The sequence below is a fragment of the Tinamus guttatus genome, unplaced genomic scaffold (genome assembly GCF_059628265.1).
Source record: "Tinamus guttatus ecotype Peru unplaced genomic scaffold, ASM5962826v1 Tinamus_guttatus_pri_ptg000012l, whole genome shotgun sequence".
NCBI classification, from domain to species: Eukaryota; Metazoa; Chordata; class Aves; order Tinamiformes; family Tinamidae; genus Tinamus; species Tinamus guttatus.
The window spans coordinates 485,292-498,433 of NW_028288546.1; the positions used below are offsets into that span (position 1 = coordinate 485,292).

General features: G+C 33.0%; 1 protein-coding gene across 3 annotated transcripts in view; it reads left to right on the forward strand.

Moving 5' to 3' along the window:
* The window catches only part of CSMD3 (CUB and Sushi multiple domains 3), a 574,767-nt gene that overhangs the window by 343,579 nt on the left and 218,046 nt on the right, over positions 1 to 13,142 (forward strand). For all 3 annotated transcript variants that reach the window (XM_088523156.1, XM_088523167.1, XM_088523178.1), the window contains 3 exons: positions 5,304 to 5,442; positions 11,124 to 11,311; positions 12,494 to 12,682. In XM_088523156.1, the coding sequence (XP_088379282.1) occupies positions 5,304 to 5,442; positions 11,124 to 11,311; positions 12,494 to 12,682 (516 nt within the window). The remainder of the gene's footprint in view (positions 1 to 5,303; positions 5,443 to 11,123; positions 11,312 to 12,493; positions 12,683 to 13,142) is intronic.

Here is a 13,142-nt window from a genome sequence, read left to right on the forward strand (position 1 = left end):
TCTATTCTGTGTTCTGGACATAAACTTCAGATTACTGGTAGCAGTTCCATGAAAATTTTGTTAGAAAATGCTGGTTTGTACACATTTAGCAATGCTGTATTCCAAATCTGGTAGTACACTGGCTCAGTATAGGACCATCTGGTGTTCTTAATTTTGTTGATAGATTTTATAGTTCATAGGTTCCCTATCTATTATGAATATCTACAAGTGGTTATATACAATAAGATGTAATGATGAGTAATGATATAAAGTTACCCTTATTGCTGATATGATAATGTATTGAAATACCTTGCTGTTGACTGGCAGTGTTTGCTGAAGGTAGTATGCTTAAAGGACTTTTAGGTAAAAGTTGAAGAAGTTGGTTTTAAAACGATCAATGAGGTAGAAACCAATAAATATTAAAATGCATACCTAGGAATGTTTACAACTTTCTATAGCTTTTAGAAAACTGCTTTCACCCAGTAGTATGAATGAGGATTGTCTATTATGTACTTAAAAATATAAAAAGCATCTTGCAACAGTTCATTAGTTTAACATATGAATTTGCTCATTTCTTGGAGAAAAATGAAGATCATGCCAATATATAGTAATTTGTGGTTTTCCATTTGAAGGTTTGTCAAAAAGAGCAAAAATAATCAATTTTTTGGTAGTGGTAATGTCCAGAAAGGGCTCTGTTTTTACTAAGCTATTTTTCTCCTAAACTGTTCTAAAAGAAGTGGTATAAGGTAATGGGTACTATATTTATTCTTTTCTTAATTGAAAAGAATAATTTTGCAGATAGCATAAAGATAGAAAAAATACTGAATTTTAAGACATAGCTGTTCTTTTTTTGGAGAAATATGCTGTATGCATAACAGTTTTTAGAAGAGAGACAGTAATACATTAGGATCTTTTCAACCAGCCTGCAATATAATGAAGCTCATTTCTTTTCATCTTTTGTGTAATGCTGTATGCATAAATATCTACTGAACCAGCAGTGTTTTGAAACATTATGTTGCAGTTTTCTCTTGCACTAAAGAAAGATACTTCTGCTTTGCAACTGAGTACTTACATAATTCTAGTCATTGCAAAATTTGAGTACCTTCTAGAATTTAAATAGATAAATAGCTGTGACAACCTTATTTTCTTCCACCTGTGTAGGAAGAACACATTGATTAGGCTATAGATCACACATTTCTTTAGTGTATTTATTCATCTATTGCTGGAGCAGAATTCACTTCCTATCTTTTTTTTTTTTTTTTTCCTGCAGTAAATGATCCCTGTCTATTCATTAAGAAATCAGTTTATTGACTTTAATTGCAACTGGATCAAGTCAGTATTAAATCTTCATGCAATAATTATTTTTCTTTTTCCCTACTCCAACTGTGCAGAAGTCGTGTCCTAATCTTCAGAAGATCTCCTGACAAAAATCTCATTTGCTTTGTGAAGTGAATATTGAAGCTTTCTGGCAATAGGGCAAATGCTTTTAGAACCTTGTGTTTAGAAATGTGACAAGTGATAGCTGCATTCAGCTAGATAGAAAATCCATAAGATGTATGTTTCACTTGTATAAGCTTTTTATTCAGTCATAGAAGGAAACATTAAGGAAGTATAAAATCACTGTCTACTGATACACAGATATGTATGATATAAATAGATACTTGTGTGTATCTATCTGATGAGTCTGGCAATCAAATATAGACTGTTAAATATAGACTTTATAATACAAATTTCAGGGGAAAATTACCTAGCTTGATAATATCAGCTTTTTGTGAAATTTGAAGTTTGGTGAAACACAGTGTCACCTGATGAATTTGCATAGAAAGATATCATGAAACTAAACATAAGTATTTATGTTATTTACTGAGGGTTCAAATTCTGGGAAGCGTGGCAAGCCTAATTTAGTCTGAAAATCCTCTCACAAATCCTTAATTAGCACCAAGCAAAGGAGCTTATGACAGCAATTAAATCTGTCATGCATTTATTGTTCTGTAGGGCAATGCATTTACACTAATATTTATCTTTTACCTTTTTTATAAGTATTTCATGTATATTTATAAATATATGTAAAATAGTTTAATTACTTAAACTATGTAACCTCTAACTGGAGGGAATTATATGTGTCTAAGTTGCCAGATAGCTTATCTGATTATTAAATAAACTGATTTTAAAGTTCAGATACCTCTCTAAGTAGGTATGCATATGAACAGATTCCATTCTTGTCACATATTGAAGTCATGTGTAAGAGAGAAGATTAATGTGGCAATGATTCTTATTTTATTTCTGATATCATTTCATTTGATGCTAGGGCACCCATTAGGAATGCCTTCTACTAGAAGGCATAGAAATCTCAGATTGCAGTTTAGGAGATCTGCTCACTGCTGCCTTTTATTTCTCGGTGATGTTATAATGTTCTGCTCTCCAGAGTACAGTGCCCTTGCTCCAGTAGTGCCTTTGAAATGTCCAGAACATTTTGAAGAAATAAGGCTATTATAGAGTAAATATTTATTGTTTTGAATTCCCCGAAAACTGTAAGCTATCCTGTATTCTACAAACACCTCCTCCAGAATGAATATAGGACTGATTACTTTCTCAGCTTGAACCTGTGGAGTCCACATATTCATTTAATTCAATTCTTATTTGTACAGCATTTACAGGAAAAGCAGATTAGTTTTAATTGGTCTTAGTCTAGAATAAGGCATATTCAGTGTGTGCTGAAATGTTTGAGAACTCTGTGGGTCTTTGCTCTTAGTCTAGACTCCATCAGTGCCATTCTACAACTCAAAGGATGTTACTGGAAGGAAGAGTGTTATAGTTTACTGTATGCTTTGCTTGCTTTACCACTGTCCTCCCAAAGATGCTACCTTCTTCTCCATGGCTAGCCCTTCGGGAAAGCAAGGATTCTGCTTCTACCTGCTCATTGTTTAATGCACTGATCTGCATGTTGCTTGTTCTCCACCTCACATGGAATATATATGTCTGATCAAAAAGATTTGATTGTTTTTTCATGTAAAATTTGAATTGATTAGAGAATATATTCTCTTGATTTTATTTCCATGGAACGGTCATCATTTCCTGAAAATAAAAATAAATAGACTATTTGTTATTTTAGACTGTGATCACCAGTTTAAGAGCTTGCTCCATGTAATGCTTTCAACTCCTATCTTATAAATGCTTAAATGCTGCTTTGTTGACCATATTGAAAGTCATCACATTTGTTGTAGAAAATAAGTAACAAAGTCTACATTGCACAGGTGTCTAAATTGTCACCCAGGTCACTTAATAAGGCTTTAAAAAATTTTGCAGCGAGGACAGCTAGTGAAAATCCACTCTTAAAATTATTTCATTCTCTTCACTCTTTTTTTTTTTTTTTTTCATTATGGTCTTACCACATTTTCAGATTCTTCTCACATTATCAGATGTCATATTTTCACCAAAGAAACCTTGGTGAGATCTCTTCATGAGGTCACAAGTATTGCCATTCATGCTAGTTTCAGAAACAGGGAAAACGTTTCTATGTAGATTCTAAATAATCCATTTTAATTTTTTTGGAAGGCATAACATTTTTTTGCTGAAGTAGATGGATTCACTCAAGAATGCCATTTTGCAAGAACTTAAGTGAGTGGGAAAAGTTTTGTTTAGAGTCAAGTACTTGACAAATTAAATTGACCCAGAAATAATTACAATTAGCTAGTGTAATACTGTAGTCTGAGGAAAATATATTTTGTTCTTCTAGAAGAAAATATATTCAGAGATTGTTTTCTTTTCTCTCCTGTCTCCCACACAGCAAGGAGGTGCTTATTTGGCATATTTGTGTATATAGGTATATTTGTGTATAATCATGCATATGCAATAATGTGTATATAGAAAGATGTGTTTTTGTTTATACATAGGTTGAATAATACCATACTGAATATACATTAAATTCATAAACTGTGCTAGACATTTTAAATTGCCAGAAAAACATTATGATTTTTGTAATCTTTTTTAAAAACATTAGTGCTTCTGGTGATGGAATCACTGCATTTCTTACATGTCTAGAATTTGAGATAATTTTGTGAATTTATTTCTATATTTAGGGAATAACTATCTCTCTAAAAAAAAAACCCAGGCAACTAGCATCAAAGCACTCCCACAGTCTCTTCCTCACGCCTCCATACCAATGAAAATGATCTCACCTAAGTCTGATGACACATGCACTTAACTTCGCTTGCTCAGATTTAAATGGTTTGCATGCATGTATGAAATGAAAAACTGCACAGGGTTTTGCAATACTTTACTTAAAGTATCTGTCCTTCAAAAGTATGAAGAGTATCAGTTCCAGGGTTCTCAGCCATGCCATCTGAAACATGATATCAGCTTTGGGATGGACTAGCAGTCTTCATAGCTAGAGTCAACATCAGGCCAAAATGCTCACATCTCCTGAGAATCTGTTTTCTGCTCTGTGACTTTCTTGCCACTGATCAGCTAGTGGGAACTTGCTTTGTTCTGTGCCAGATTCTTGTCAACTACTTAAGAATTATTGTCAAAGAAATATGCTTCATCTCTGCATACATCTGTGGAGATTAATCCTGTAATTAATGTGCTATTAAATCACTGCAAAACTTCAGGCATGATTGCAAACTACTCTGTTTTGAGTTATGTTTTCATTCAATTTGCCTGATTCATATTTACTCACTATCTCTGGGAGAAATACCACATGCTATTTCTAATATCTGTGTTCATATTACAGTATTTAATATAAATATTTATTATATTTGTATATTTATTATATATGCTTTAAAAATATCAGTTAATTCTGTACAATGGTACGTATGTCTTCTTCATGATTGAGGAATTTGGGCTGCCAACATGGCAAGTAAAAGGTATGTGGTCACACTGTGGAACCATGTCAAAGGTAAAATAAATAAAATAAGTTCCTGACTTGACACTCAGTTAAAACTTCTCCCTGCATTTTTCTAATCTCTATGTTCACAAATAGAAACAGGAGTAACAGCAGCTTTTAAGCAGTTCATTTGGTGCATATCTTTTATTATAGGAAAGTAGATTGTACCAGTAAGAGTACAGTACAATAACACTTGCCAGCATTAAAGGAACATAGTGTATTTTATCTTTTTAGGGTTTGAAAGATCTCTCCATGTAATTCCTAGCCTTGTACAATTTATGTCATCTTTGAGGACGTATTGCATCTTCCAAGTGGATTTTTAAAATGTGTTCAATATGGATGCCTTGTACTGAAAGTAATAATAATGAATTGAAAATATTGTCTGTTCTACCTTTTTCCTTGTTTCATTTTCTATACCTTTTCTTTGTTTCATTTTTAGCTCCATGTGGTGGCCATTTTTCATCTCCCAGTGGAGTAATCCTCTCTCCAGGCTGGCCAGGGTATTATAAAGACTCCTTGAATTGTGAGTGGGTGATAGAAGCTGAACCAGGACACTCTATCAAAATTACATTTGAAAGGTCTTGACTAATGTTTTTCTTACTTAATATTGTTTACTTTATGCTCAGAAGCAGAAGTTTATTAGCTCTGCCATAAAATTAATTTGCACGTTGTCTGAGATGAAGCAATTGTATTACTGAATAGGATTTTGCAAAACACTTTAGTGCCTTCAAAGCATAACTTTAATCTGCAGTGTAATTTCTGCTTCTGATGCACTGAAAAGCTGTTGAACATCTTATCCTCTTACATATATTTGAGCGTGTCTACAATAGTTAGCATTTTTGGGTTTTTTTGTCCATTTCTAAGGTTTGCTATTTATCTTACTGGTAACTGTATTGCTATGAGAAACTATGCAGCCAATCTCAAACATTATTTATTAATTTTTTGGTTTAGATGTATTGTGACATATGGCCTCTCATGTTTGAATTAGTTTCTGAAATACTAATCCTAAAGAAAGATTCATATGAGTTTAGAGGTTTGCCTACATGGATTGCTTGTGCTTGTAGCAGAACCTACAAGCTGCGCTTATTTACAACATCAGTCATCCTCAGAAGCCATTTGCTTCAGTATCAATGCTGTATTATTTAGAAAGAACACAAGGAAGTGTATGAGTGGATTTTATATATTATTTATCGACTAATCTCTAACATATAAACTATAACATAACTACCTTTTCAGAAGAAAAAAAGAGAGAGAAAATGAATGTAATTTTATATTTCATAATCTACAGGTATTACTGTATTTCATTCTGGTTATATCTCTGTCATTTGTTGAATGCTTTAAGTTTTTAATTATTTCACCCCTTCTTTAAACATAGTGGGTGAAACCTTGAATTCTGCATTAAAGTCATGCAGATTTTTATCCCTTGTGAATATCCATTGTGAGGTCAAGTTGTTTTTTGTGAAAGGAATGTATACTCTCAAGATGGAGTTCCAGTCTATATGCATTGCAGCATCCATTTTTTGTACATTACCGCATGTTACTTCAAGGTCCTTTCTGATGCCAAGGATCTAAGTGTGTGAGGATCTTGAAGGGCTCGTGTTATCAAGACATGGACGTCTGTTCCTTAGGAAAAGCAACACATAAAATTTACTTCAAAAATGCTATATGTTCTAAAAATTTTCAAGTGTATTCTATATTCTTCATGTTAATTGTTTTATAGTTCATTGTTAGATTGCTAATAAGATAATAATAAGTTTTATTGCACAAATATCATGCAAGTACTTTTAAATTGCTGTTTTGACTACTCCTGTCACAGTCAGTCTGCAATAATGTTGCTTCTTGTTTATATAACTCAGAAGTTCCTTTTTATGCATGGTAGGAAATTTATCTTTTTTCTCTTAGCAAAATTTCTCATTGTGATAAAATACTGTTTAAAACTTCTAATACCATAGTTTGCACTATATTAATAACATTACGTGATTTTCTATAACGTCAGTGGACAGGTAATACAGATATTTTACATCCATTTCACATCATTAACATCAAATGAATGTAGTCTTCTGTTTTCACTAATTCTGTGTATCAACTTAAAATGAAAATTTACCAATTACTGATAATTAAAATACAAAAGAGAAGTGAATGACTGCCTTCTGCACAAATTCTGCTCATATCAATTAAAAATTGAGAGATTATTAATCTATTCCTCTTCTTGGAAATTACAATAAACATTTTTAAAAATGAAATGAAAATAATCAGATCATTTCAAATAGTTATTTTTTAATTCAGCATTTCATTTTAAAACTCAATCTGAAAAGTATTTTCAAACTGAGAAAATTTGTTTTTTTTTTCCTCCAGAAATTCTAAATCAGCTAAATTTCCTTCCCTTGCACCCGAGTTTCATAAAATCTGTCCATCTCCTGCATATGTGTTTATGTGTATTATTATCTTTTCATAAAATTGCACATTTTTTATTGTTCTGTAATGAAAATAAGTAAGAACAAGATGTGCTTCCAGATGACAGAAAGAACTCTTGTTCTGTCTATAACCTACTCTCATTATCACAGTTTTTCTGTCCATCTTTTTACATCACTGCTCATTCTTGACACTTTTGTCACTTGCCATAAATTGGATTGATATTCCTATTGGTGAAATGCAGCAAGGTGAATACAGAAAGGTTCTATTTACATATAGATGTGCTTATGTGTTTCTGTGCATCGGTATGTATAAAAATATATTTCTACATATTCTTACACATATACTTAGATATACAATTATCTTTTTGGTTACTGCATAAATTTAATAGTGAAATAAATGAACAGTAAAACAAAAATAATCTGTAAAATATAATATATATATATTTTTGCAGAACTTTTGCAGAAAAATCCCACTCAATCTTTCACTTCTCCAGCCTGAAAAACCCCAGCTCTTTCATTCTTTCATCATATGCTCCTTATATTTCAGTCCCTTAATCATCTTAGTGGAGTTTTGTTTGTTGGTTTAGTATGTCAATAACTTTCTTGTACTGGTGAGCCCAAAACTTGGCACAACACTCCAGATGTGGCCTCTCCAGGGCTGATTAAAGGGGAAGGATCACCTCCCTCAACCTCCTAGCAATTTTCTTCCTAATGCAACCCAGGATAACCTGGGATTTTTTTCCTGCAAGGACACATTACTGGCTCATATTCAACCTGCAATCCATCAGAGCTCCCAGCTCCATCTTTGCAGAGCAGTTTTCCAACAGATCAGCTGATGACTTGTATGGTGCATGGTGTTTTGTTTTTCCTAGGTGCAGGATCCTGCACTTTCCTCTGATGAACTTCATGAGGTTCTTCTATGTCCATATTTCCAGCCGGTTGAGGTCTTTCTTTTTCCAGACTTTTTGCATGATCTCAAGGGTCTGAGATTCTTAAGGGCTGGTTTTAGCAGTAAAGACTGCATTAACTACCTCAGGCTTTTCTGAGTCCATTTCACCTTTGTCCTCAAAAAGAAACAATGAGACATACCATTTCCAACCTTTCTTCATCCAAATACTAAGAATTTCAATTGATATATGCAGATATTTGAAATATTTTTTTTTTTCCTTTGTCATGGAAAAAAAATCACACATATATGATGGAACCTTTAAAGGTTGTGGTGGTTCTTTTAAAGGAACCTTTAAATTCTTTCATTGAGATTTTTTGAAACAGTGAATACAGATTCCTTGCAGGATGCTATCTTAATGTCACATTTCATATTATCACTTACACAGCAATTTTAGCTCACTTTGTATCTCCCATCTCCTTACATCTCCTCCTTTGTGCTATTGCGTATGGGCAAATGGTTACTTTCGATGTCTGTATGCCAAAATGTTTCTGTGCCATGGACCATGTGACTTAGTGAAAAAGGGAAAAACATCTGTAGACAGAACTCATGTATTAATTTTTCTTTCATGTACTTCTAGATTTTCCCTGTGGACTATCTCAGATTTTGTTTTGTCATTGTGAATGAGTAGTCTGAAGTTTTTAGTCCTGGTATATCATTATATCTTTTGATTTTTTTCTTTAAGTCACTATCTGCCCAAGCTGAGATGAAATGGTAGAAGGGAGAAATGTGCATGTCATTCTTCATTGTAATGGATTGTTTATCATGAAGCCTAATTATGGGTATTTAAATGCTAAGGATGTTAATCATCAAGCTGCTGATTGGAGAACTCGTCACATTTGACTAATGAGAAAACACAGTGAGGTGGGCTGTTCTGCTCAAATCCTGATGCTGCTCTGAGTTGATAGGATGTCTCTTAGCAGAGAAGATGCATGTTCTAAATATTAAAATTACTACATCTGTGCAAACAAGATAAAAAAAAATATGCTGTCTCCTTCTCTGGTAAAGTTATTCTCACTCCTGTCTGCTTGACTGAATGTTTGTGCATTCTCTGTGAAAAAAAAACCTGCACATAGGAATAACGCCATGCAGATTAATTGAAGAATAGTGGCTAATTAAGTAGGGAAGAATATTACTCATCAGGAGCACAAATGATTTCTTATTCAATTTTCTAATCAATCTGCAATGCACCAGACACTAACCAGGTAATATGTAAATTATCAGATTATCAGGCTGATCATCAAATGGAAAGATGTTCAATGAGAAAATGATAAGAAATGATGTAATGACTCTACAAACTACATTTAAACTGGCCACTTTTCTGAGACAAATACGCAAACAAAGGCATAGTACATAATCCCTTCTTCACAGCTCTTTCAACCCCTCTCTTTAGAAATTCTCCCCTCTTATTTTGGTTGCTTGCATATTCTTTCTCATCACCTTTTTTTTCTGTTGTTTGTGTTGCTTGTTATATGTATTCTTTAAGCAATATTAACTCATAAAGGAGTTTATTTTATCATTCTTGTCTTTGGAGACTCTATTTAATTTATTTATTGCTTCTCTTGGCCTGATAGTTATTTATGAGATGTTGGAGATGTCCAGGCAGATGCATTTTTAGACACTTTCTGTGTCTAAAAATCACTTTTGATATGGGAATTAGGAGACCAAAGGAAAACAAAATGAGGTGTTTCTAAAATTTCTTCTTCTCTGTATGGATTAGTGAAAAAAAAAAAAAAAAAAAAAAAAAACAGAAGAAATAATTTGCTGCCTAGTTTCTCAACATTTCAGCAACACATATGTCAATGTGACTTCAATACAAAAGGAGAAAAAAAGCAGAAGAAAAACCTTTCAGCTCTGCTGCTTCTAGGCTCATGATATCTTTCTGTAACTCCCTATTATATTCTATGGGCTTTTTCTATATTCCTATATTTAAAAAGGATAGAGAAAGATAGCCTTTTTCATTTGGCTTCTTTTCTTTTGCCCAACTGCTTTAGATCTTGCACTGAGACTTCTTCTCCTGTACCTTGGCATATACTTCCTTGAATGGATTTCACAAAACTGAATTAGCCATCTAACTGAATTGGAGAGAGAGTTAGGAACATTTGAAGGGTATTTATAGTATCCTGCAGTTAATTTTTAACTTTTAGTGCTGGAAGAGTTTTTCAATAATCCATCTGAGAGTCCATTAAAGCAGTATGATTGATGTAAGATCTGTCATAGCAAGTGTGAGAGAAAACAGTCAGGCAAAAGCAGATGCCAAACAGTTTGGGCTTACTAATACCCTATAAAACAAGACGAGCAAGGAGGTATCTAATAGCGCTATCACACTCTGCTTTTCTCTGATAAAGACAGCTTAGATACTTTATGTGAAGGGACATTCTCCTTTGCAGAGCTTTTTAAACAAATCGTTTCTTGTTGTTTGTTTTTCTTTGTTTTGCTATTATTTCTACTGTTACTTTAGAATAAGCAAGTTCCTTGGTTGGAACAAGCTTTTAGAGTCTCGGAGAGGGGTTAAGTAATTACACACCTGCTTGTAAATTCAAAGTAGGATTCTTTCTTTGATAATATAAAGTACTTTCATGATATTTGTGCTAAATAGAACTGATGTAATAAGGGAACATATCAACATGTCTTTTTACTTATTTTTTTTTAAGTGGTAAATTATTTTGTGTTATAAAGTATTATATAAAGGTGGTATTAATCTGTGCTAGCAAGCCATGATCTTCTTTCTTTTCTTCTCTACAATACAGAGCAGCTCAGGAAGTTGAGGAATTTTTATCTTACTAGAATCTGTTCTGGAAATGAGCATGGTTTTATATATATGGCATAGTTTGTATGTCTGTTAAGTTTGTTTTAACTGCTACTTATATTTGTGTGTGCTGTGTTACCTTAATTCTAGATTTCAGACAGAACTGAATTATGATGTTTTAGAAGTTCATGATGGACCAAATCTATTATCACCACTTCTGGGATCTTACAATGGTACACAGGTCCCACAGTTCCTCTTCAGTAGTAGCAATTTCATTTATCTTCTCTTTACTACTGATAACAGTCGTTCCAACAATGGATTCAAGATTCACTATGAAAGTAAGTCATTCTGAACTGTGCGATTTGATTTCCCCATCTCTGCTTGCTCTAGTTATAAATATATGTGTGTGTGTGTCTTCCATAATAAATTCCTGAATCAGACCTTCCATTTCACCAACTGGAAATGATTTGGTGACATTAAACTGCAAAACAATGGTCAGAGATATCTTTTATAGTATACTGACGTTGTTTTTGTGCTCCATGCTTTAAGACTCAAAAGATGGGAATTGGAATCAAATATAGATCTTCTGGATGTGGATCTTATGCCTCATTAGTCTTATCTTTATGCAGTTGGCACAATTCATTTTTTTATGTGTAAAACTGCAGAAAATCAGTAATATTATGAAAATATATGGCAAATACTGAATTACTGGCCTGATTGATGTTCCTACAGCTCTCACTTAAATTAATAAAAAATGCAATTTACGCTAATCATCTGAAAATCAAACTACTGATTTGCTTGATTATGGATTCTTTGGTATCTCAAAAGCTGCCTTTATTTGTTATAAATCAGAAATATACCAATTATGGAAGTAAAATGTAGTATGCCTTTGAAATTATCCATAAATTATCATATCTTTATGGTTTTTTTATGAATCATATGTGTTGATATATGATCAGATCCTTAAATTTTATATTTCTAAATATGTCTTTTAATCGGTCACATTTTCATGTGAAATAACAGTTTTGAAGTCGCTGTCTAACCTGTTAGATATGTTACAGGCCGGAACACGTTGTTTTCTAACTATTTTTTGTTTGATTCTCATATCTGTTGGGACTACAACTACGATCAGGAAATTCTCATACCTTCTTTATCTTCACATCAATAATGACCATTTGACACATTTTCCTGACCAGTAATGATAATAAATACAGTATAAGTGGAGAAGACTTCAGTCACATAAAATTTGGGCTATTGGAGTTATTGGGAACTCCAGTAAACTATGAAGCTGTATTTCAAAGTGCTAGTGATTTATCTCAGAAAATTAGTTTTAAATTGTTTATTGTCACAACCCTCACCAGTATACTTCCATTGAATAATAATTTTGTATGCTTTGGAGAACTGATTTTTTGGTTAAGTTCTCATCCATTTTGAAGTATGACAAATGGCTATCATAATAGCCATGGTACACAGACTGACAGTTTTCGCTGCATGGTGTTTTTTTTTTTTTTTTTAATCAGGTGTTACTGTTAATACTTACTCTTGCTTGGATCCTGGCATACCTGTGCATGGACGTCGTTATGGACATGACTTCTCTATAGGTTCCACTGTCTCATTTAGTTGTGATCCAGGTTATAGGCTCAGTCATGAAGAGCCTTTGCTATGTGAAAAAAACCACTGGTGGAGTCACCCTCTCCCAACTTGTGATGGTAAGGATGAATGATTAAAATACTGAATATTGTAAATGTGCTTTTACCTTTTATATACTGATTGACTAAAATTCTGAGTACCTTAAAAACATACATATCTGAGAAACTGTTATTAACTTCAGTTGATAGTAGAGGCTATAAAATCTTTAGTTTTAAGTAGAAATAACTGTTGGGGGAATTAATATCAAATCCTCCTATATGTAAGGAGTTATTTAGTAATAAAAGTAAAAAAAAACAGAATATAATTCCATGAATCAGTAGATTAGTGAGAGTATGTCTATATGAATATATGTTACTGTGAGCTCGTAGCCACTTAGCTCAAGACTAAGCTCAAGACTTAGCTCAAGGATAATCTGTACCTCTGCTTGCAAATCATTTACAATGAACTGCAAATGCTTGTGGTTGAGTATCCATCATGATCTGCTGATATATTAAACATGAGATGTGGTTTAAATGGATC